A 24,702-nucleotide genomic window follows, 5' to 3' on the forward strand; every position below is an offset into this window, starting at 1 on the left:
CATGGTATTGATACTGTGGGGCATATTATCAAGGGGGTTTAGCTCTGCTTTTTTGGCTTTAAAAGCCAAGAAAGCGAGATAAAATTATCTCCCTATTACCTAGCTGTCGCTAACACCAGTTAGCGACAGCTAGTAGGAGATAGCAACCATCTTGGGCCCCACTTTGCATGTCAGTGATATTTATCACTAATGACATGCAAAGTGGGCGTGCCAAGATGTTAGCGACTGGAAACAGTCGCTAACATCACTATCTCCTATTACCAACTTTTGGAGATATTCGCGCTAAGCGCAAATATCTCCAAGAGCTAACACCTGCCCTGAGCAGTTATTTGCCATGTTATCCAATGGGAGGTGGATAACATGGCTAAGAGCATTAGCTCACTAATGCATGAATATTGCTGACATTTCAGCGATATTCATGCATTGCGGCCGATTTTTATCGCATTTGCGATAAACCTTGGTAATACCAAGGTTTATCTGCGATAAAAATCGCCGCAGCTCAGCGATAATTTTTTCACGCTAACCAAGCAATAGCGAATATTATCGCTATTGCTTGGTAATATGCCCCTGTATTCTTAAAAAAAATATTACAATCACTGAAATAAAAGTCCAATTCAATGCTGCTCCTTCCGTCTCTGCTACGCTGCCCAACCTAGATGGGGTATCTAGAGGATGAGAACGCAGTACATTTAAGATTACTAAAATATTGCCTACAATTTAGGCAAGATCAGCAATTTTGTCTAAAGTGTGCACAATTTCAACATTAAGGAACATACTTTTGGTGTATATTGGCAGAATACAAACGTTTCAGTGAAATTCCATGTTTTCATAGCTAATTTCTTCGAGTAGAAATGTCCAGTTATCACTGGTGGTGCCCAGTGCGACAATCCCTTTTGGCTCTCACCACACCCAGTGACTGCTTCCTTGGATTCTCCCACTATCACCTGGCAAAAAGTGCCCCTCATCTCTCCTATCACAAGATATTGCTAACACAGCGTCCTCCCTGAGGTCTGCGCCCCTGTCACGGGTTAGTGCCCTGTGCAGCCGCACCTGTCGCACTGCCCTAAAGCCGGCCCTACATAATATGTCTTTCTGGGTGAATTTCCAGCATTAGAGTCCAGTTGAAACGTTGACAAGCTAAAATATCAGTATTGTTATTCAGCTTTAAGTCATTTGCTCTTTCAGAGGAACGCCAAAGAGACTGATGAGAATACTAACACGCTGTTAATTTATAGGTGGACAGAAACACTATTATTTACTCCAACACCATCCGTGCGCACCCACCTGCTACGCTCATTACTCGCCAGAAGAAGCTATACGTGACTCTGCGCTGCCGCATGAACCAGGACTCATTGGTGGAAGTCCAATACTTGGCAAATGACACGATTGAGATCAACAAGCTGCAGTATGGGCGATATGACATGAGCATTTCCTTCTTCAACTCACAGTCCTTCCAGTACCCCATCTACGAGTCACCATACCGCGTCAGCTTGAACCAGGAGTTATACCTTCAGGTGTCTCTTCATAGCTCTGACCCAGACCTGGAGGTGTTTCTAGACACATGTATGGCCTCTCCAGATCACTTGGACTTCACATCCCAGACCTATGATTTAATCCGGAGTGGGTAAGTGTACATTCATACACTGTTTACATTCTTTAGAAATGACAACAAAGTCACCCACTTTCTCAGTGTTCGTCCGCTACTGTAAACAAGGCAAAGCAGAAAAAACGTTTATATACTATATTGCAAATATAATTTCCTGAGCCACTTCGATAACCCCTCACCTACAATAGAATCAGTTAATGGATAAAGGCATTCACTCTCTGACTAAACTCTTCCTGTTTTACCAGTCACATTTTGGTTAGACAGCGCCATACGTAAACAACTCAGACCTGAGCCCAAAACTCTTCTCTTCTTCATTTCCCACCATAACTATTAATTTTTTCATTTCAGGGTTTTTTCATCTAAGTGGTCTTTGAGCTGATCCTTCCCAAAAATGCTTTTTCACAACTATAGACAATCCGAAGCTGCACAGCAGGCCTTAGCTGATCAAAGTACCATGAGTGTGCAAGGGAAACTTTAGGAACACTCCACCAACTCCCTCAGGCACAGGATCTCAGTACAGAGCATGCTGCATTGCTGAGAAGGCTTTGTATATGAGATGCCTCTATCTAATACATTTGTGTAGATACATCCTCCACTGCAGCTAATATTCTGCCAAGTCACACTGAGGCGTCACCCCACAAGCCATGTACACCCGATAAATATACTGGTAAAAGTCCCTGAAAATAAATGTCACCAAAACAATCATTTCTATGAGTTTGCATTATTATTTGAAAGCGTACTCCGTCTACAGATTCTGTCATTCATAACATTTATCACAGGATTTTAAAGTATTTGTTTTTAAGGAGGTGGCTAATTTTAAATAATATTTATTTTAAGTATTGTTTCAATGTATTGCCTTTGATCGTATAAGAAGGCACATGTGACTCGTCATTTTGTTAATTTTTATCCTAAACTTAAAAGGTCCGATTTACAAAAGCCATAATATCCAATGGGAGGACACTCCTAGGTAGTCATTGATTTTGATGGAATAGGACATTAGGCTACGCCTTGGGGCCTCTGACTCTCCCCTGGCAAAAAATACTTGAGAGTGCCCTCCTACTTGTATTTATATAACATGTTTATTTAATATAATGATTAACAAAAATCTTTCTAAAGCCACAGCTTTAGAAGAGAAGCAAAATAAAATCTTACAGGACCATCAAAAATATCTTTGATTAAATATATTTACAATAAAAATTCTCCATAGTTGTTATTCTCCCCTCAAATGTTTATTTAAGAAGTGTTATCAGTCAAATTCTGACCGTTGGCAATGAGTCATCAAGTTGGCCGCAATATTTGTTTATATTGTTTGAAGTTGCTTCTGGAATAGCACCCGGAATAAAATGTGAAAACTAAGGGCCATATTATCAAAAAAGGGCGATTCATTATCGCCGCTTTTATCGGCAGGAAACTGCTGCTAAAGTTGCGTTAATGGGCTTGATAATATGCCCTTGTAAATTCCCATAGAAGCCCTGGTTCTGGTGTTAACCTGGGCTTTTATGGGAATTCCCAACGGCATATTATCAAGCCCATTATCTCGCCACTATAGTGGCAGTTTCCTGCCGATAAAAGCAGCGATAATGTATCGCCCTTTCTTGATAATATGGCCCCAAGTTGATACTAATCATTATGAGAGTCACTGATCGGTATGCCACATACTTTTCTCAAAATATCCTAATATAGAATTTACTAGAAAAGGCAGATGGCCACTTCCTTTGGAGAAACACAATTATGTATTATTAGGAAATGGCCCATATATACAAGGGTATGATGATTGTCAAGTGATGGAGATGGCAACATTTGAAAAAAATATATAAAATGTATGATGAAATATCTAGTCAAAGAAATAAAATATGCATGCTTCTCAGTTTTACTGGCCTGCTTGCTGGCTCACTGTAGAAAGCTCTTCCAGTATAATCAGTTTCTTCCAGTATAATCAGTTTCAATCGTTTAGCATTTCAACAAACTCTTGATGCTTGTAGTAGTTAAGCACGCTAAGGTCCATATTGTCCTGTTTTGCATAATAGGACTCAGCTTTGTAAGATGCAGAAGTCAATAACTTTACTTTTGCTCCCTCAGGTGTGTTCGAGATTCTACCTACCGCTCCATCAACTCTCCCTACAGGAGCAAGCCTCGATTTGCTTTCCGAGCCTTCAAGTTTTTGAGCAGGCATCCCTTGATCTACCTGCAGTGTAAAATGGTGGTGTGCCGTGTGAGCGATTACTCATCTCGTTGCCGCCAGGGTTGTCAGGCAAGACGCAAGAGGTCTCCAGAAGAGAACCACCCAGTAGCAAACATCATTGTGGGACCCATTCAGCTTAAAAAATAAAGCAATCAGCACCAGAAGATCGGGACCCTGATGTTTAGTTCATGCATTATAGGAGCTTTTAGAAGAATCTGTTTGGTGGTTCATACCTACACCACAATATTTTCCAAATGATTCGTACAATGTTATATAATTAAATTGATAAATAAAATGGGCACTAATTATTTTTGCATTATTCCAAGTATTGCGATCATTATTAGTTGCTTTATTCATTAAAATTGTTTGTAATTGAACAGTGTTAACGAATCCATGATAATATTCAATCTGAATAGTCAACTCTGGAGATATGACTTTGTCAGAAACACACTGTCAGATATATAAAAATCATCAACAACAGCACATACCTGAAAATATCTACTGAGAAATCATCACTCAGATCTATTTTTATAGGGGGTTCATCCATTGTGCATAACAGGATATGTATTTCCTATACATACTGTCACACAAAGAGGGTCATTTCATTTTATGCAGCATTTCCACATCCAAAGTCTGCTGGTTAATATGTTTGTGTGCCCTTTAACCATTATTGCTTCTACATTGACATAAGGGGCTTGATTGAACAGTCATCCCTTTTGAAATTTATAGAGCAGCCAAGGCCCATTATCATGTTTGCCACCTTGGGAGTGTCCAGGCATTTTGTTTTGTTTAATTTAATTTGTATTATTTCAATTTATTTGTATACAAAGGCAATTCAACATCGGCAATACAAAGCTTTTTTTGGAACAGAGCTGTATCGCTTTCAAGAGAGAACATGATTAAAGCAAAAATGATTTAATTTTAAAGTGATGGGGTTAGCAGATAAAATACTGTAAATAATAGGTAGATGGGGAAGACATTGATATTGACAGGTAGGAGGAGTGTGAGGGAGCAAGCACTGCCAAAGCAACCTCACTGCATGTATGTCAAAAATATCAAAGATTTCCCAAAAGTGGTAGGCCTGGGAATGCACCAAAAAGATACGCCTCCCAGGAGAGGCGTAACAAGGAGAAATATCAAAGATTTCCTTGATATTTCTCCTCATTACGCCTCTCTTGGGAGGCATATTTTTATGGCGCATTCCCAGGTCTTGCACTTTTGGTAAATTTAGGAATCCAGCAAAAATCATGGGAGCACCCATGCTACGCGCATCAGACACCTTCCCAGAGCAGAGTAACACAACACTCTGCAGCACACATAGAAATAGGGATATGCCTCAATGGATTGTGTTTGTGCTGGAAGGTGCCCCTTTCCTGCACAAAAACAATTGTGTATGCAACACTGGCACCATTGCACCATGTAAGAATTCAACGTATTCTTTTAAATATGGCGCATCCCTGCCCTTTGGCAGTCAGGCAGCACAGCAACTTTGTGTGTGACTTTCCCATGAATATGTCCCTTAATATGGAAGGGGCTTAATCTTGCCAATATAATAAACAAAATCTGGTCAGTTCACAACACAGTTTTAAAAGAATCTAAACTAACTCTCCCTCCTTCAGAAAATTAAAAAAGTAAGCACAAAGGGCCTAATTACAAGACCTGGTGGTCCAAGGACTGCCAGACTCGTGGTGGCACAGTGGTGGTGGTCCAGCCACCACCGCACCGGAAGTCGGACTGCCCCATTAAGACTTGGGCGGTCAGACTGCTGCTGCCACCAGGGAACCGCTGTTCTCTAGTGGTGTCATGGCAGTCAGAGGCTGCAATATGCTTGGCAGGACCACAGTGACCCTGCCAAGCATATTATATGTTTCCTCTCCACCAGGGTTTTTATGGCGGAGAGGAAACAAAGGTGACCCTACAGGGCACCCTTGTACCTCTGTGCCTTGTATATGCACACAGGGGGGCACAATATGTGCCCCACTGTGTGCTTGCACAACAGTTCCTGCACGGCTGGACGTTATAGTCCATGCTATGAAAGAAACTTGTGAGGCGTTCCCATTACGGTGCCTTTATCAAAGGCACCGCCGCCTTTAAAAGAGGTACCACAGCATGAACCACCATGTCTTCCACCCCCCAGAGTACCAAAAATGTGTATTTATTTATGTATTTAAAAAGTTTTATATAGCGCTGCTGGACCCGAGAGTATCAGAGCGCTTTACATAGTGATGACAAATGAACAGAGCAGGTACATATTAAGTAAAATAAACAGTTAGAAATGGGCAAGATACAGTGAGAGAAGTGGTCGTTAGAGCAGATTAGAGGTGGAGCAGGGGGAGTTGAGGATAACGCTAAGGGAGAGGGTGAGGAGGGGGGAGGGTGAGATGAGAGGGGGAGAATGTAGGGTGACAGAGAGAGAGAGTGACAGATGGGAGATGAGGGAGTTCAAGGTCAGTAAGAATTAAGATCCCCAGTATTTATTGAGGAGAAGAGCTTTGAGTCTCTTTTGGAAGAGAGGATAGGAGGGGTTGCATCGAAGGTCTTTGGGTAGTGCATTCCGGATAGTGGGGGCATTACCAGAGAATGCACGAGATTGGGTCTTTTTGCATTTAAGTTTGGGAGGGTTAAGGAGTAGGGCGTTAGTACTTCTCAGCGATCTAGTGCTCCCTGCTTTTTGTAGTTTACTTGACAGGTAAGAGGGGGTGTCTTGGTGAAGAGCTTTATGGGTAATGCAAGCAATCTTGTGGGTGGAGCGACCTTCGATTGGGAGCCAGTTCAGGTTTTTGAGGACAGGGTAAATGTGGTCGAATTTTTGACAGTCAGAAATAAGTCTGGCGGCTATGTTGAGGACAGATTTAATTGGTGCCAGGTGGACCTTGGGGGTGCCTGCCAGAGTGGCGTTTCCATAGTCGATCCTGGATAGGACAAGAGATTGTACGACAATTTTGAAATCATCAGCTGGAATAAAAGGTTTAACTTTTTTGAGGTGGTGTAGGATGGAGAGAGCACTTCTTGCTGTATTTTTGATGTGGGGGATGAGGGTAAGGTTCTGGTCAATGCTGATACCCACGAATTTTACCGAATTAGAGGTGGAGAGGGAGCATTTAAGGGCAGTGATGTCTTTAGTCCAGAGTTGAATGGGTAGGGAGTTGAGTTTAGGAGTGAAAAGGATAATTTCAGTTTTTTTAGGATTGAGTTTGAGATGATTAAGGTGGAACCAAGCTTGGGCTTTCAACAGAGTGTCATTGAGGTGAAGGATGTCATTGTGGGTTTTGATCTTGTAGTATAGTTGGGTGTCATCGGCATATAGGTGGTAACTGATTTTGGCTTGTTTGAGAATGAGAGTGAGGGGTTCCATAAAGAGGTCGAAAAGGGTCGGAGAGAGGATAGACCCTTGTGGGACTCCGAGAGCGACAGGTTGGGGTTTAGAAAGGCAGTGACTAAGTTTAATTTGTTGGGATCTGTTCTGAAGGAAGGAAGTGAACCATTGGAGTACAGTGCCTTTAAGACCAAAGCGAACTTTTAGGGTGTTCAACAGGGTGGGATGGTGTACGGTATCAAATGCCGCCGAGAGATCCAGGAGGATTAGTAGGGAGGATCGCCCTTGTCAAGAGAGCGATTAATGTCATCAGTAATATTGAGCATGGCTGTTTCTGTGCTGCATCCTTTTCTAAACGCCGATTGGAAGGTGTCAAGTAGGTTGAAGGAGGAGATATGGTTGTCTAGCTGTGACAAAACCTATTTTTCAAGGGCTTTAGAGAGGAAGGGAAGGTTGGAGATAGGGCGTAGATTGTTCAGATCGTTAGTATCGGCAGTAGGGTTTTTTAGAATAGGGGAGATTTGACCTAGCTGTAGGGAGGCTGGAACGTAGCCAGAAGAAAGTGAGGAGTTGATGATAGCGGTCCAAATTGGGGCAATGATGTATTTAAGTTGTTGAACTAAGTGGGCGGGGAGGGGGTCATTAGAATGTGAGGACGGTTTGAGTTTGGCAATGATGTTGATGATAGTGGTTTCCGAGGTAGGAATAAATACATTCCATGAAGCGTTATTTTTAGGGAGGAAAAATGTAGAGGAAGAGGCCTGCGGGGTGAGAAAAGGGAGGGGTAGGGTGGAGTCGTGGTGCGTGGGGGAGGAGGAAGTAGGTGAATTGGAAGTGTTGGGGAATGAGATTTGGATGGGGGAGGTTGATAGGTGAGAGGAGAGAGGGAGGGGGAAGGAGGTGAGATGGGCCTATTAGGTAAGGTGGGTTGGATGGAGGGAGTTTGGAGCGAGAGAGGAGGGGAAGAGAAGGATTGTTCAATGGAGTTGACTTTGTTTGAAAAGAAACTGGCAATTTCTTCACATCTATTTACAGAGGCTGCAAGTTTAGGAGGGCCAGAGGAAGTTGTTTTTTAATAATGTTAAACAGTTCCCGGGGACGGTTTCTGGCCTGGTCAAGTTGAGACCGGAGGAAGGTGGCTTTTTCGTTAAAGATATGTTTTTTGTAATGAGCTCTGTTGGATCTCAGTAGGGCCAGGTTTTCAGAGGAGGGATGATTCCTCCAGGCGCCTTCCGATTGTCTGAGGGTCCGTCTTTCGTTATTGAGTTCAACGTTGAACCAGGATTTTGGAGGGATTTTTTTTGTTTTTTTAACTTAATGGGGGCAATTAAGTCAAGGGCATCAAGGATGGATTTGTTATAGAGATCAGTGAGATCATTGGTGCCAAGAGAGGGTGGGGGAAGGAGTAAGCGAGTTTTAATTGCTGATTCCAGTTCCTCAGGTGAGATGAGGTGAAGGTTACGAGTGGGTTTTCTGGGAAAAGTGTTGATAGGGGCGGGGGGAGTGGAGGGGCTGTTTAGGGTGAAGAGGATGAGGTGATGATCAGACCAATCAACCAATGTTATGCTCGCGAGAGAGGCCGAGTCCTTGTTCGTCAGGATAGCATCTAGGGTGGCGCCTTTGATGTGAGTGGGGGCAAGGCAGAGTTGGGTCAGGTCAGTGATGTCAAGGGTTTAATTAAAAAGGGAGACCGCAGGGTCATCTTTTTTATTCCAGTGGATATTGTAGTCACCCAGGAAGACTATTTTGGGGTGGGAGATTGAGGCTTGGATAATAAGATCAGTCATCTCTTCTGTGAAGGGGAGGCAATTTCCGGGGAGCGGTAGATGGTGTGTAGCCGAGTGGTGGGAAAGCCAGGAAAAGAGAGGTCGGCGCAGAGATATTCAAAAGACGTAGGGTCTTGGAGTAGGACGGGTGATATGTTGAGATTCTCCTTAAAGATAAGGGCAAGGCCTCCTCCTTGTTGTTTGATTCTGTCCTTCCTGATAATAGAGAAGCCAGGAGGGATAAGCAGGTCGAGGATAGGGGTGGAGTGGGAGGTGAGCCAGGTTTCAGTAAGGAAAGCGATGTCAATGTTTTCACTGAGAATGGTTTCAGAAATCTCAGTTGCATGGCAGGAGGCGGATCTACAGTTTATCAACATGCAGCGAAGGGGAGAGAGGGCAGGAGGAGGGGTGGGAGGACAGGGGGGGATAGATCTAAGTAGTTGGGGGGGTCTAGGAGATGTCGTTTGAGGGGGGCAGGCGGCATTGACTCATGGCAATCCTGGGGGCAAGGCAGTGGATGGCCACCCACTCCACACCGCCAAAAGTCGTAGTCGGGCTCATACAGCAACATGGTTAAAATCAAATGGTTTAAGGTGAACTAGAAAAATGAACTTTCACAGTTGCAGTGCAAAAAGCCACCAAGAAAACACAAAGCGCCAATCAAAAGTCACAGTTCACAGTGGATAGAATATAGATTCAATTTCAGGTTGGCTGGGATAGAGTCGAGGCCAGGTAGGCCAAGTGGGTCACACAGGTCTAAAATTGAGAATTGCAAGCAAGTACCAGAGCATTGTTGTGAACTCACACGACCTTCCATTTCCCCCTTGGGCATTTCCTAACAAGGAGAACAGGCACGAAGACAGAGAACCTTGAAAACATCAGGTGCTGTTGAAAAGTAGACACCTTGGAGTAGTGAGGACTAAAGAAGCGCTGAAGACGTTGCAGATAGATAGCAACATTAATGCTTACAATGATTGCAGCATGGAAGTTGGAAAAGAGAAGGCCAGAAAGGAAACTCTCCAGTTTCCCCATTTCAGTATGGAAGCCAAAATCTTAGGTGTAATGCAGGATTATTTTACACTTACAACCATTTTTGTAAAGTACAATTTATGAAGACAATGGCATGTATAAATATATCGTAGTGAAATGGAACAATGTCCTTGTCTACCTCTCCATCTGGGTGCTCCTTTCTCATCAAGTCACTGCAGTTATGACCCCAGTTAGACATTGGGTTTTTGGTTGACAGAGGTATGCTCCCTGTCAAAGCAGGAACCACAATCCAGGTCAGGGTAAAAGTAAGGCATAATGCTTTCCCTCTGTTAGCTTGGCACAGAACAGTCATTCTTAACTGAAAGGCAATGTGTAAAGTATTTGTGCAACACTTCAATTTTCAAATAGTAATACAGTGGAAAAAACACACAAAATGAATCCACACCAGGATAGAACAATAGAACTTAATTTAATAAATAAAACAAGAACAACATGACAAAAACCCAATAAGTAGAAGTGGAGACATGAATTTTTAAAGAATAAACTATAAAATAGTGCTTAGAAGCAATATGTGCTTAAATGGGTTATATGGTAGCACTTTACCGGGGCAAAGTCAAAGGTTCAGGCTGACTGCTATGGAGTACAGGCCAGATGGAGGGATCCACTTCGTCCTGCTGAACAAAAGGACATTGATCTTGGTGTTCGTCGATATTGAAGAAGTTGTAGGATACAGCTGAGGCGTGCATTTGCTCTGATTCTACAACAGAAGGAGGTGTATTGGTTTTCTCCACGCAAAGGTGGCGATGCATTGGGTCTGAGGGTCCCGAATGTAATGTGTTGGCTCTGAGGGCGCCAGGTCCACTCACTCACGATGAGGATGTACCGGTTCCGATTTACGCACAGTTAAAGAGATGTACCATTACTGATCCACACTGCGGCGAGAATGCACAAGTTCCAATCCACGCAAAGGCATATATGTGCCAGTCCTGATCCCAGCAACTTCGAAGATGAGTCGTTCAGATGGAGATGAGTGGGTTGGCTAAGGAAGTACCTTACTCCTCACTTCCAAGGGTCCAGGACTGAGGTGGCACCACTTGGCAGGCAGACTCACAGATGGCAAAGCCCAGGTGTAGATGCAGGTAGTTGGCTTTTTTCATGTCCCTTATACTTCAATCCGGAGGCAAGTCAGTAAGCACTTGGAGTGAATCTGGGTTCAAGTGATGCAGGTCCAGTCCTTCTCACCTAGGCAGGGGAACAGCAAGCAGGAGGGCAGCATAGCCAGGCAGGAGTCCAGCAAGGCAGAAATCTAGCGGAGTCGTGGTCCTTCCGCAGTACATCAATTCTTCTTCCTGGCAGAGTCATCACAAGTCCAGAGGGGTACTGAAGTGGTGGTGTCAGAGGTGCAGTACGCATACCCAGTTGTGCCTTGAAGTAGAGAAGACTTCAAAGAAAGGTCTTTGAAGCGTGCAGTGGTCCTCTCTTCCTGCCCTGGCTCCAGACTCATTACAGGGGGGTATGCATCCCTTTGTGTGCGGCCAGGACACTGCCTGGGGGGTACGCCCCTTCTCTTGAATGGTGCGAAGAACTCTCCACCTTTTTTATTACTAAGGTCAGGGCACTGCAATCACATTTTCAAAACGTCAACAGCCAGATCTCTCAGCTGTCCCCAGACAATTTGACTGGCTCCACTACCTGTGTTACCTTTTCTGCATTTGAACCTGTTTCTCTGCCAGACTCCCTGGCTGCCTTATCTTGCCTTAAATCAGGCTCCCCGCATGATCCATGCCCTGCAAAACTTATGGCCACTGCTGAGGTTGTTGTTAATCCCTTTGTGAACCAGCTGATTAATACCTCACTCTCTCTTGCTTTTGTGCCTATTGACTGGAAATGGGCACTGCTTGTTCCTCTCATAGAAAACCCACTCTCTATCCCCATCTTCCTTTAAGCTATCACCCTATTTCCCTGCTCCCTGCAATTGCTAAAGGCTGTGAAAAAATGGTTAACAAGCAGCTCACATTTTTTATTGAACAGCATGGCATTCTCCACCCTACACAATCGGGCTTCAGGGCCAATTACAGTACTGTGGAAGTAGCAGAGGCTATCCGTGAGACCTTGGATGCTGGGGGCAGGAACGACTCGGTCCTGTTGGACCTCTCATCCGCTGTTGATACTGTCCCCATTCACTTCTCCCTGCCCGTCTACATAAGCTTGGCATTATTGGCACTGCTTGGAAGTGGTTGAAATCCTTCCTGGGAAAGAGAACTGAACAAGTCTGGATTCCCCCTTTTGTGTAATCATCGCAAGATTTGCTGACAGGAGTGCCTCAGGGGTCTATTCTTAGTCTCTTGTTATTTGATCTTTACATGACTCCTCTTATTCAGCTGGCTGAGGATCTTGGTGCCAAAGTAGTTGCCTATGCAGATGATACTCAACTCCTGTTTACCTGGAAGAAACACAAGGCTGACACATCTCATGGCAAGGCCTGCCTGCCTGCCTGCCTGCCTGCCTGCCTGTATTCAGCTGGCTTGAGTCGGCTCAGTTAAACTGTAACGCAGACAAAACTGAGATTCTCTTCTTTGGGGAGTTCCCCCCTTTGTTTTGGCATCACTGCTGTCCAATTGAGTCCCCCTGTCCTTCCCCTTCTGGCCATCTGGTGAAAAATCGTGGCATCTGGTTTGATGATACACTCAGTTTTGGTAACCAAATTGCGGAACTTACTGGCATTTGGTTTGGCATTTTTAAACTTCTCTGTAAATTTCTGCCACTATTGCCTCTCTCTGCTAAAGAAACGATTATCCATGCTTTGGTCACCTCTCGCCTAGATTATGCGAATGCATTTTTATGCTGGTTTGACATGTTACCTTCTGGACAAATTTCAGGTGGTTCAGAATGCTACCGCTCATCTTCTACTGGATCTTCCTAAGCACTCCAGTGCTTAGGGCATCACTTGCGTAATTTACACTAGCGGCCAGTTAAAGCTAGGATAAAGTTTAAGGCTATTACCATTGCTCACGCTGCACTCTATGAGTATGGCCCTAACTATTTTAGGAAACGTTTTCAGTTTTACACCCCTGTCAGGTGCCTGCGTTCCTCGAATATGCTCCTAGCATCTGTCCCCAGGTTTTGCCTGAACGTAAGGGTGGCAGTTCTCTGTCGTATCTTGCAGCAACTTACTGGAATTCCCTTCCCCTGGATTTACGCAATCTGAAAAATCCCTCTCAGTTTAGGAAAAAGCTAAAAACCTACCTGTTCAACTGGCCTGTCCCTCTCTTACTCTGTTTTTGTTCCCTCTGATGCTTTGGCTCGTGCCGGGACACTCTATTGAGTAGCCGTGCATGCTATAAATCCCTAAATAATAAATAATAATAATAATGTGTGAGGCTGAGCCCAGCTTCTCCCTCCCAACCTGCTCAGATGGCTCATCAGCCACACCTAAGCTCCCCTTGTGTGTGGCTGTCTATAGGGAATGCACAAAGCCCAGCTGTCACCACCACAGATATGCAATCAGAGACAGGCAGCTGGTATAAAATAGCTGAAGTAAGAAAATGCCAACTTTCTAAAAAAGGCATTTACAGAATTTAAATTTAAAATCCAACTTCAATAATGTGTGATTTTAAATTGTGATTCCAGACACACCAGACTTGGAGCTCTTATCTCTTTCCAATTGTAAATGACACTTATAACATATAATAAGGTAATCCCAATATTATCCCATGGGAAAGATAGGCCCTGCAGTAGTGAAAAACGAATTTAAGAGTTTTTCACTACCAGGACTTGTAAAACTTAAAAACTACATGTCCTACTTTTTAAATCCATTCACCCAGCCCTTGGGCTGTCCAGGGCATACCTTAGGGATGACATATGTATTAAAATGGAAGGTTTAGGCCTGGCTAGAGATTTAACTAGCCAGGTTAACGAGGCAGATGCAAACTGCACACATAAACTCTAGTGGCAGACCTAAGACAAGGTTATGGGGCTACTTAAGTGGGTGGCACAATCAGTGCTGCAGACCAACTAGTAGCATTTAAATCACAGGCCCCTCGCACATGTTGTAAACTTTATGAGGCACATACAAGTAAATAAATATGCTAACTGTGTATGAGCCAATGTTACAATGTTTAGAGTAAGGGCAGATTATAAATTCTGCTTCACTGGCAGAGTTGGGGGTATTTTGGACAGAGTTCCAGCTAAATTCTGCCACTGCCGCATGGAGTTTTTTCTTATGTGGGGCTTGACAATGGTAGGTTGGCAAGTGAAAATTGGTGTCCCATAGCAAGATTTTTGGGTATTAGGTTAACACCTGGTGAGATTGTTCCACCGCATGTGGTCTCGACCGCTCAGGGTAGGAAAGGTGCACTGAAGTAGAAAATCTACGCCAGCGGCAGCAAAACCAACTCGAGAAGCAGTGCCCTCTGATGCACTGTGTGGTGCCATTTGCACTGATTTGTCAGCACAGAACAAGCTCCCAGTGCTAAAAAATAATCAATGTGTTGTGCCGATTTCTGCCTGTACCCGGAACTCTACAGAATCTTGCTGAGTTTTTATGTAACTCTGAGTGATTCTGAAATTCCATGACTTTGGCCCACCCATAGTTTAGAGGAGAGAGCACATGCACTTTAGAACTGGTTAGCCCTGGGTAAGTGTTGAGGGTGCTAAAGCCAACAAAAACGAAGTCAGAAAAAGAAGAGGGGGAGGCAAAAAGCTTGGGGTGATCCTTCAGATCTTCAGAGATGCCCATTTTCCATCAAGTCCCATTACAACATGAGCAGTGGGGTAATCAAGCAGCAGTGGTGAAGGAAAGAGGCAAAATACAGCCTAAATGATGCAGCCAGCAGCCCTCTGAAGCGAGCTTCCCCCTTTCACTTCTAAAGGCAGCAACAGACTAGAGCACCTCAGAGCTTTAGGCAGTTGCAAAAGGCCTCTTCTCCTAAAGGACCCAAACTGCAAGTCGGTAATATATTACAAAAAGCAATTTTTGATTTTGAATAAATACTGAATAGGTATTTGCAAGTGGTGTGCTTAGGGCGTCCCTTCCAAATACCTATTTAAAATGGGATGTGTTAATGGTTTGCAACCAAAACTCTGTCAAAAGCTTTCATATTATGTGGTAATTCATTTGCAAGTGAGAAGAGGTCCCCATGGGACAACTTCACCATTTTGTATGTTGTCAAGTATATTTTTAAAGAGTTGGCAGTCGTTCAATGGACTACTGCTTACTCTTAAAACATGTCAATTATACTTCTCATGTTTTTTAAGCACATCCTATTTTCTTTTTGGAAAATGGGATGCATTTAAAAATAAAAATGATTGCTGTATATAAGAGCAATCACATACATGGCAATATGCTGACCCCAGTAGGCCAATATTCCTATTGTGGATGTAATTCATAAAGGTTTGCAATTTGTGACATACCTCATTAATATTCATGAGGTAGGTTGAATTGCAACACAATACAATTCAGTATTTTGTGACCTGACTTTTAATGCATGGAATGGTTTGTAAAATTGCAAACTGGGCACACAAATACTGGTCACTAATAGCAACCGGTACTTTGTGAGCTTTGCTTTGCATATCTAGACTCACATTACTCTCTGTTACTCCAATTCCCACCCATATATCACACCACAACATACATCAATACACGACGAAAAAAGGATCTACCATATCCCACCATCCCCTCCCACTCTTTATTCTCTCAGGCAACTGCCACCAAAATCATATATAATTACACAGCACCACCACATCTACTAAATACACACCACTTAATGCTCACTGCTTCCCATTGGTGCCCAGCACTTAAACCTCTACCTCATTGTATTGCACCTACTTGTCCCACCCACATACAATAAATGCTGAAAACACATAGTCATAGTCTATCACACAGCTCAATTACCAATTGGGGTGTTTACCGATTATTTAACTTTTATATGATACAGATCGAATGAATTAACTCTTTATATTTTAAAGAGTAGGCGCTTTTATTACCTGCCTTAATGTCTCTTGTTTTCCTAGTTCCGGAAGAATGAAAATGAATGGCTTAGTGCTTTCACTACAGATATGAGCCTTTCCTCATACTTGTCATACAAAAAATCGCAAGGCGCATTGACCATTAATGCAGTACGCATTGCAGAGGGACTTGTCTCCTGACGTTGTTATTGATAGGTGTCATTTTAACGGAAAAAATAAAATAGGTGCCCGTTTTATTGACCGTTAAAGAATGAGGGGCATATAATGAAGAGATACATCACCGCGTTTTCGGCACAGTGCACTGAAAAAGCGCCGATTTTATTATCTCAATATTTGTAAGGTGTCGCTAATATTTATTAGCGCATGTTAGCGGCCGAATCTGCAACGCATCTCATGACAGTTATAGATATTGCTAATGAGATGCAAAGTAGGCGTTCCCTCCTAGGACAACATGTGAAATTATCTGCTCTTCGTGCCTGCGAGTACAGGGGAAGGAGACATGTTTCGGGCTATGTTAAGGGGTACTTGTTTACCCGAAGAAGGCTTTATGTTTAAATTTGGGGGCCAACATTTTTTTTAAAAGGTCACACTCAAGGTCCTCCAGTCAATAGCAAAAACTTGGGCCAGATTAAGAAATTTGGTGGGGCTTACTTACTTTTCAAACCTAGTGCCACTCTGAGATTCGCCAGGTTCACCGAAGTGCCTCCAGTATAGTTTGACGATACCACTAAGAAAAGCTGGAATAAAAGCGTGGGGAGATCTAATTAGTGAGGATACATTGGTTTCTTGGGAAGATCTAAAAAAGAGAGTAGGGACGGGTCTCTCAGGATTTAAGTATATCCAGCTAAAAAGTTGGGCACAATCCCAGTTAAGACGGAAAAAATCATTTGGTAGGGACATTAGCCTGGAACAACATCTAGTCGTGAGGCCGGTAGGAAAAAGGGAGGTCTCAGTGTGGTATTGGGCTATTGAAGAGGCAGTGGTTGGGGAATTTAAGCTTGCAGACGAGTTATGGGGGGAACAGATCCCGGACATACAGTGTGATTTTCTATGGCAGTTCTCGTTTAGAACTCTATTCAGACTAGCTAAACCTGCTTGACTGAAGTGAAATCATCTGTTCACTGCTCATAGAGCATACCTATCCCCTCTAAATTTTTGAAAGGGAACCAAGCAGTGTGTAATAAATATGGGCTGACTGAAGCATCGGACATACATATGTTCAAGGACTGGCCCTCCATCTCTTCTTTCTGGGAAGATGTGCTGAAGACACTTGAAAGTATCTTAAGAGCACTAATTCACATAAACCTGTCCTTGATAATTTTCGGCCTCAATAGTAACATCGTAGACCCTGCCAGATCTCTGTTATTTTATTCAATATTATTGGCTAGGAGGCAAATCTGCAAACAGTGGATAAATCCAGTTTCCCCCAAACATTTAGATTGGTTGACCTCACTATATGAAGTATCCAAGATGGACATGTCTAGAACATGTAGTAATAAAAGAATCACATATTGGGACCTGTTGATTCAGTGGAAATAGTATTTTTTTTTGGGGGGGGGGGGGTCAATGAATATGCCTTTTGCATACTCCTTGGACCACTCTATGCTTTCCAGGCTGTCGATGATGTCCATCAGGTTCTTAAAGACCTAGCTGGAGTAAATCCAACCTCCCCCCTTTTCAGCAGGGGAATTAACCTTCCCGCCTAAAAAATGTACCTTTACAGGCTAAGGCATGGAAAGATTCCATATAAAAAGACATTCAAGGTTAATAACTAAGGCTGTGAATAGGCGGCTGGTTTTTAAGGCGGTTGAAGGCGAATGAGGACAAAAAAAAACAAACACATGTGAAATGATCACAAAACCAACATTGCGGTATAACCAACGCTGCCCCTGAACAGCGAAGCGATGACAAAAGGTGCGCTAAACCCCCATTATCACATGATTCTAAGGCCTGAATAAAACCTGATTTAGCATTATTACCTATGGGAGGTGGATTGTATGGTTAAGTACATACTCCCCTATTACCAAGCTTTTCATTAGCGCTGTGAAATCATCGCTGTATTTCACAGGCTAATGATCATTATCGCAGTCTATCGCTGGATTGTACTTAGTCTGTTAGCAAAGCGTTGCTAATACGACACTAACACAGCAATGTAATTCAGCGATAGAGGGCGAAAATGAAAAACACGCTAAGCGCGATTTGCGATATTTATCGCGTGTTCTTGATAATATGGCCTTACAGTTGAGATGTCCCAGCCCGATTAAAATTTTAATTTGGGGTTTACTCACCAATCTCCACAAGGGGAGATTTATGAACTAAGTTATATTACTACAGATTTCAATGAGTGGTTGTATCTGGATAAGTACCAATTCGAAATCTGTTCTCTCCTGTGTCTCGTCCCTCTCTCCTTTACGCTTTTTCTTTTGATCTGTGAGTCTCTGACATAAATCTAAAACTTCCAGTGAAAATTTTGAGCTGTTAATTTTGATGTAATCAGTAAAGCCTGCCAGTGCAAGCAGCATTACCTCTCAATCAGGGTAGTAATCTTAAGCAGAGTGGTATAACATGTGCTATTCCCTCTCCAGCTGAGCGGCTGTAGAAAAGTCTTTGGGCCTTTTGGATGGGGTTGACTGCTGGTGGCTTCATTTTCTTTTTCACTTGACCTTTGACTGGTGCAATGGGAAGAAAGGCCAATGCTGGGGAGATCAGGGCAAGGTTGTAGCTGACCTTTTAGTGCAACCCTCCAAAATAAAATGGAATGCTCAAATCAGCAAAATCTAACTAAATGTGAGTTTTTAGCACATCAAACATCAGAGCCTGTAATTGTCATAGTCTTCCTTGCCATAGTCCTCACAAATTTAGCTTTTCTGTAGCTGATGTATAGCATTTCACCCTAACAGAAAAGAAAATGAATCCCCAACCTCCGTGGTCTACAGGAAGTGGAGTACCACATGACCACAAACGGGGGCTTAGCTTTCAGGACTTCGTTAAGCTGCAAAGCTCATCAAAGAGAACAAATATCAGTTTCCGCCCAACTACCACACAAGGGTGGGCAGGGAGAGCTGCAGGATTGTGTCTCAGAGTAATGAATAGAACCGGAAGGTAAAAAAGTCATTACCTACCTCGATGGTCTTCCTCACCACAGTCATCTCAAATTCAGTGTATACCTAATCCAAAACCAAAGGAAGGAAATTGAGGACTGACAAAAAATCTGCAATATCAGTGATTAATTGAATCAAAACACAAATAAAATGTATTCACTTATTAATCTTCTGCCGATAGCACAGCAGACCCAAAAGCTGTTGAAAACATGTCACCCCATTTGTAGTTTATAATGAGAAATAAAAGGCTCAGGACTGGACCATGTTGCAGCCACATATATGCCCTTTAAAGAGGCCCATTAAAAAAGGCCCAAGAGGAAGAAACTCACCTACCTTGAATGACCACAGGAAGACTGATACCCATTGTCGATGTTGTATCCCACTGCCCAGGTCCCAAATTAATGACAATGTAAGAATGGAAGGTGAGTGTAGGGGTTTCTCTCTCCGGAGCTCATGCAGTCACTTCTTTCCTGCCTCGTGTCCAACACTCTGTGTGTCTAGTTAGTGCCTTTCCCCTTTCTTGACTGAAAGCAGTGTCAGGTGTCCAGTCCCCTGCAGCCTGGTGTGAGTGTTATATTCCATATAGGTTATAGCCTCGGTAATCTCATTACCCTTCTCCTATATTCCTCCCTACATTGTTCTTAGCACAGTTTACAGGGACTGACCTTTCACCTAGATATTACACTGCACTCGGAACGCAGGTTTTCCCTAGTTTGAAATCTCATACATTATTTATGAGGATTCTTGGAAGTACTGCAGGACTACTATCTCCTGTATAATATCTATGTATAAAGTTCATGCCCAACGTCATCCTTAGGCCGACACAGTAATACAGCAAGGTAGGACCCCTGGGGAGACCTACGGGTATATATACATCACATCTTGCTAAGATAGACAGAGGAGACCGAGACTTCCCGGCCAACACATGGACCAGAGATGCTGAGGTTCCTGCATGCAGACACTCCAGCTCGCTGTGGTCTAACATCCCTTGCGGGGTGTCCAGCTCAAGACCAGGACAAGGTCCCATAGTCTCACATTTCAGGTAATGGGGTTGACTAAATCCTAGAGGGATTCTTGGCTTAACACCTACACCCATGATAGGTACACTTAGCTACATTCAGTTAGGGGTTCATCATAGGAGTATGCATCTTTTATGATGTGTTTTATTTACTTGAATGTATTCATGATTATAGTAAGATGGTAGAACTATACCGTCTATTTACCTTTATAGTACTGTTAATCATTTATATATACACAACACAATGAGGGAGGTACCCAAAGACCAGTGAGGGACCGGGTAAACAAATGTGTAAAGAACACAAAAAGTCCCTAGTTGGTGGGGGTAAATACCCTACAGCGCAGACTAACCCAACCAGAAGGCTGAAAGGGTAGCTACGATGTCAAGGACAAGATCATAACATACACATAAATCGCAAATACAGGCTAACAGTCAGTATAGGAACCCTGTCTACAAATCACCACATAAATTTAGAGAACTATAATTTTTACCAGTGTAAAAAACAATTTATTAAAACCAATACATTTTCAAGTTTACATTCATAAAACAATTGTACATTCAAACATATGTTAAAAAACCAAAGAGTCGACGGGGCGTTTCGGTGTCTTGTGTCGATGATAACACCTTCTTCAGGACGGGGGTTTTTTTGTTTAAAAAAATCTCTCAGAGATTGAGGGATTTAGGGCATAAGGAGTCTCATGAGGGTACAGTTTTTTCAGTCATTAGTCTGACTCTCATGGACTTATCTTCCTTCGATGTAGTGTTAAAAACAATTTTGTTCCACCTGGATATAGGTATTCAAAAAAAGTATCTGTGCTGTATCAGGGGTGACCACCGTATATCAATTCGGCTGTTTTGAATGTAACTTTAGTTGTATAGTGTTGGAGATGGTCCAACTTATCTCTTGTGGGTAGCAGTCTTCAGATTTGTTACATTCACTTCACCCAATTCGCTTACTATTCCTTCTTGACTTTCAGAATAGCGCTTCTTCCTGTGTATCGGCCTCCCTGTCACCGGGTCCTCATACAGCTTCCCCAAGAGATAAGTTGGACCATCTCCAACACTATACAACTAAAGTTACATGCAAAACAGCTGAATTGATATACGGTGGTCACCCCTGATACAGCACAGATAATTTTTTTGAATACCTATATCCAGGTGGAACAAAATTGTTTTTTATTACTACATCAAAGGAAGATAAGTCCATGAGAGTCAGACTAATGACTGAAAAAAACTGTACCCTCATGAGACTCCTTATGCCCTAAATCCCTCAATCTCTGAGAGATTTTTTTAAACAAAAAAAACCCCGTCCTGAAGAAGGTGTTATCTTCGACACAAGACACCGAAACGCCGCGTCGACTCTTTGGTTTTTTAACATATGTTTGAATGTACAATTGTTTTATGAATGTAAACTTGAAAATGTATTGGTTTTAATAAATTGTTTTTTACACTGGTAAAAATTATAGTTCTCTAAATTTATGTGGTGATTTGTAGACAGGGTTCCTATACTGACTGTTAGCCTGTATTTGCGATTTATGTGTATGTTATGATCTTGTCCTTGACATCGTAGCTACCCTTTGAGCCTTCTGGTTGGGTTAGTCTGCGCTGTAGGGTATTTACCCCCACCAACTAGGGACTTTTTGTGTTCTTTAATCATTTATATATTACACTGCCTATCGGTTGTTGCAGCACATCTATTCTACGCCAGAATAACAACTGTTCAATAAATGTTTATTGAAAATGCCCAGCCTGTTTATTCTGTGGATCTCTCTGAGACAGACTAAGTAAGCATGAGTAACTGAGCGAAAGGTAGTATATTTTTTCCACGGTCCTGAGGGATCAGGGTTGTCATGTCTGCAAGTTGCCCGGAACTATTCTCTCCTTGGTAAAAGGAGATTATAGGGGCACTGTGAGCTAGTTGGTATAAAAGGGCCTACTTACCTGGTGGGGGTGATCAGAGTTCGTCTGACACCAATCCTACTGTGTATGTTGTCTAAACGCCCAGATCCTGTATACTTTTTATAGGAACTTCACAACATGAGCAGGAACTTGGTGTCCCGCTCCATTGCATCATTACGACACCTGTATTCTGCTAGGCCAACTAAAGCACAGTCTTCATCCACCTCCTCAAAGTGGAAACTGTAAGACACTGACCTCTATTGCCCAAGCCTATAGAAATGGACAGAAAGTCCACCTTTTGACCAGATGCTGTCCTTTCAAATAGATAGAGCTCTGTCCAAATCCAAGGAATACCAGAACAGAAATCATCCTGGTATGATGAAGGGAAAGGATAGAATGAGGGTACAATATGGTCCTGAGTCACATGAAAAGAAACTTTGGGAAGCAAAGGAGGATCTGGTATGAATACCACCTTACCCAGAAAAAGCCTTTACAAAGGGTCTGTGACAAAAAGTAACCCAAATTTCCCAATCTCCACCCTGAGGAAATTGTCACAAGGAAAAATACCTTTAAGGTGAGAAATTTGAAAGAAACTGAAGAAAGAGACTGTAAAGGAGCTCCATGGAGGAAGCACACGACTAGAGGAATATCCCAAGGGGGAACTGGTACGTGAACGACTGGCCGCGTCAAATGAAAACTATGCCACAGAATGCACAACAGGTAGACTTAGAGGCTAAGCCCCACCTTTCTGGTCATGTGGCGATCCACTTCCTATACACCATGTAGGGTGGAGCTTAGTATTCTGATGTAGGTAAAACGTTGTGCACGAGCTACAGATTAGCTCAATATGAGAGGAGTGTTTTGAGAAACAAGGACAAGGTAGGTAATGCATAGCACACTAAAAAGAAGACATTGATTGGCCAGATTTCAATAGGCCACACATGTCTGCAAGAGCTGTTTGGTCTGGTAGGTGCAGCATTTTGTGTTCTTAACTGGTATAGAAAATCCGACATTCCAACATTTTCAACATGTTACTGTCGGACACCTGCTCTGTTTACTGAGCAGCTGCCCTGAACCACCCAGCACACAATGAGAGCACTGGGCTTACCCCTATCCTGCCTTTATATTTATAGATTTGTTAAATGTTATAGGAAAAGCAGAAATCATCCCATTTCTCAATGAACCTCTATGAGCCCTTCAATAAGAGGCACAAGTAATATTTACTAGGAGTGTTAAGGTGCTAGGCCTCCCTCCTTAGCTCCTAAAGTCCACATGTCAAATCATTCCTTCTGGTACCTGGTAACTTCAAATTTATGCTCACCCAAGACAACAGCTGAGTCTACCTTTCTCCAACCTTCTTTCTCCCCAGGATACTACACCCCATCCCTCATCTAGCTCTGGTCCCACCTCTCTCATTACAGCCACCGATCTCTTGCAACCACTGTCAGCATACAGCGCGTCATTGCTTTGTAGCAGTGTTCACACTATACAAATCCACATACACGTACACACAAAATGCTCTCATATCATACAGCATCTCTCGCTCTGAACCAGTGACAGGGTTTCTGGAACCGAACCGAACTCTACTGGACTGACCATCACTGTGTCCACTTCACCTTCCTGAAACCCACCATGCACCACCACACTCAACGGACCCCCCAACGCAGCTGGAGCAATGTCACCGAACACCAGCTAATCACCACCCTAGCCCGAAGCCCACCAACGGACAACACCGACGCCGACACTGCCGCCTGCAACCTCAGACAATGGATTGATGACAGCACCAACACGCTTGCCCCGATCAAGAAACCCTCCAACAGACACAACACCAGAAAGGCCACCTGGTTCACTGCCGAACTCCAGGCTTCCAAGCAGACCTGCCGAAAGCTTGAGAACAAGTGGCGCCATGACCAGACCCCAGACAACTATGCAGCCCACAAGAGCGACATCCACAGTCACCATCACCTCATCCGAACCGCCAAAAGAACCTCCTTCAAGGACCTCTTCAAGGACCGCCTAGACAACAACGCACACAACAGCAAAGAGCTCTTCAACATTGTGAAGAAACTCTCCAACCCCAGCTTCAAAACCAATGACATTCTGCCATCGCAAGACCTGTGTGACTCCCTAGCCACCTTCTTCCATGGAAAGATTGCAGACATCCACAACAGCTTCAACATCTAGGCCCCCCCGACACCCACCGACACCTCAGACTCACCACCCCCCAGCCACAGCAACCCTCTGCTCTCCTGGACCCACGTCAACGATGACGACACCATCAAAACCATGAACACCATCCACTCCGGCTCTCCGTCAGACCCATGTCCACACCACATCTTCAACAAGTGTTTTGTTCAATGAAGAGTAGGTAGTAGTGTTCCTTTTCAGAAAGGAATGGAACCGCACAATCAGTGAATATTTTACACTTGACAATCAGAGTGTGAAAATCTATTTTACACGTACTTTTCAAATACAGTTTGGTGCTATTTTTTACACACCTACTACCAAAATGGTGCAAAAGACACAAACAAATGATTGTGTTCATAAAGTTTAAAAAAATTGAAAAAATGTTCAGCACACCCTTATGTTTTATCAGAACAATTAGAGACTATATTTCTGTCAAAATTACAATCCTTTCTTATTTAGAGCAATGATCATTCCTTAGTTATAAGACAAGAAAAAAAACTGTGCAAATTCCCATGTTCTATTCCGAAGACAGAGTCCACATCACTTGGATTCTTCAAATATGTAATTTCTTTATTTTTCTTTGATGATATATTCCAAAGCAACAACAGCCAACACGTGTTTCGTCTTCCCTTAGACTTTGTCAAGGCTGTAACATAAGATATACATTGAT

General features: G+C 43.1%; 1 protein-coding gene across 9 annotated transcripts in view; it reads left to right on the plus strand.

Moving 5' to 3' along the window:
- The window catches only part of LOC147712238 (scavenger receptor cysteine-rich domain-containing protein DMBT1-like), a 685,888-nt gene extending 681,781 nt beyond the window's left edge, over positions 1-4,107 (plus strand). For 7 of the 9 annotated variants that reach the window (XM_086922971.1, XM_086922973.1, XM_086922972.1 and 4 more), the window contains 2 exons: positions 1,236-1,624; positions 3,686-4,107. In XM_086922971.1, the coding sequence (XP_086779097.1) occupies positions 1,236-1,624; positions 3,686-3,935 (639 nt within the window). In that variant the 3' untranslated portion in view covers positions 3,936-4,107. Of the gene's footprint in view, positions 1-1,185; positions 1,625-3,685 lie in introns of all 9 variants that reach the window. The other 2 variants (XR_015295985.1, XR_015295986.1) reach the window with 1 other exon arrangement.
- The last annotated feature ends 20,595 nt before the right edge of the window (positions 4,108-24,702 follow it).

This window comes from Lissotriton vulgaris, chromosome 5 (genome assembly GCF_964263255.1).
Source record: "Lissotriton vulgaris chromosome 5, aLisVul1.2, whole genome shotgun sequence".
Taxonomy (NCBI): Eukaryota; Metazoa; Chordata; class Amphibia; order Caudata; family Salamandridae; genus Lissotriton; species Lissotriton vulgaris.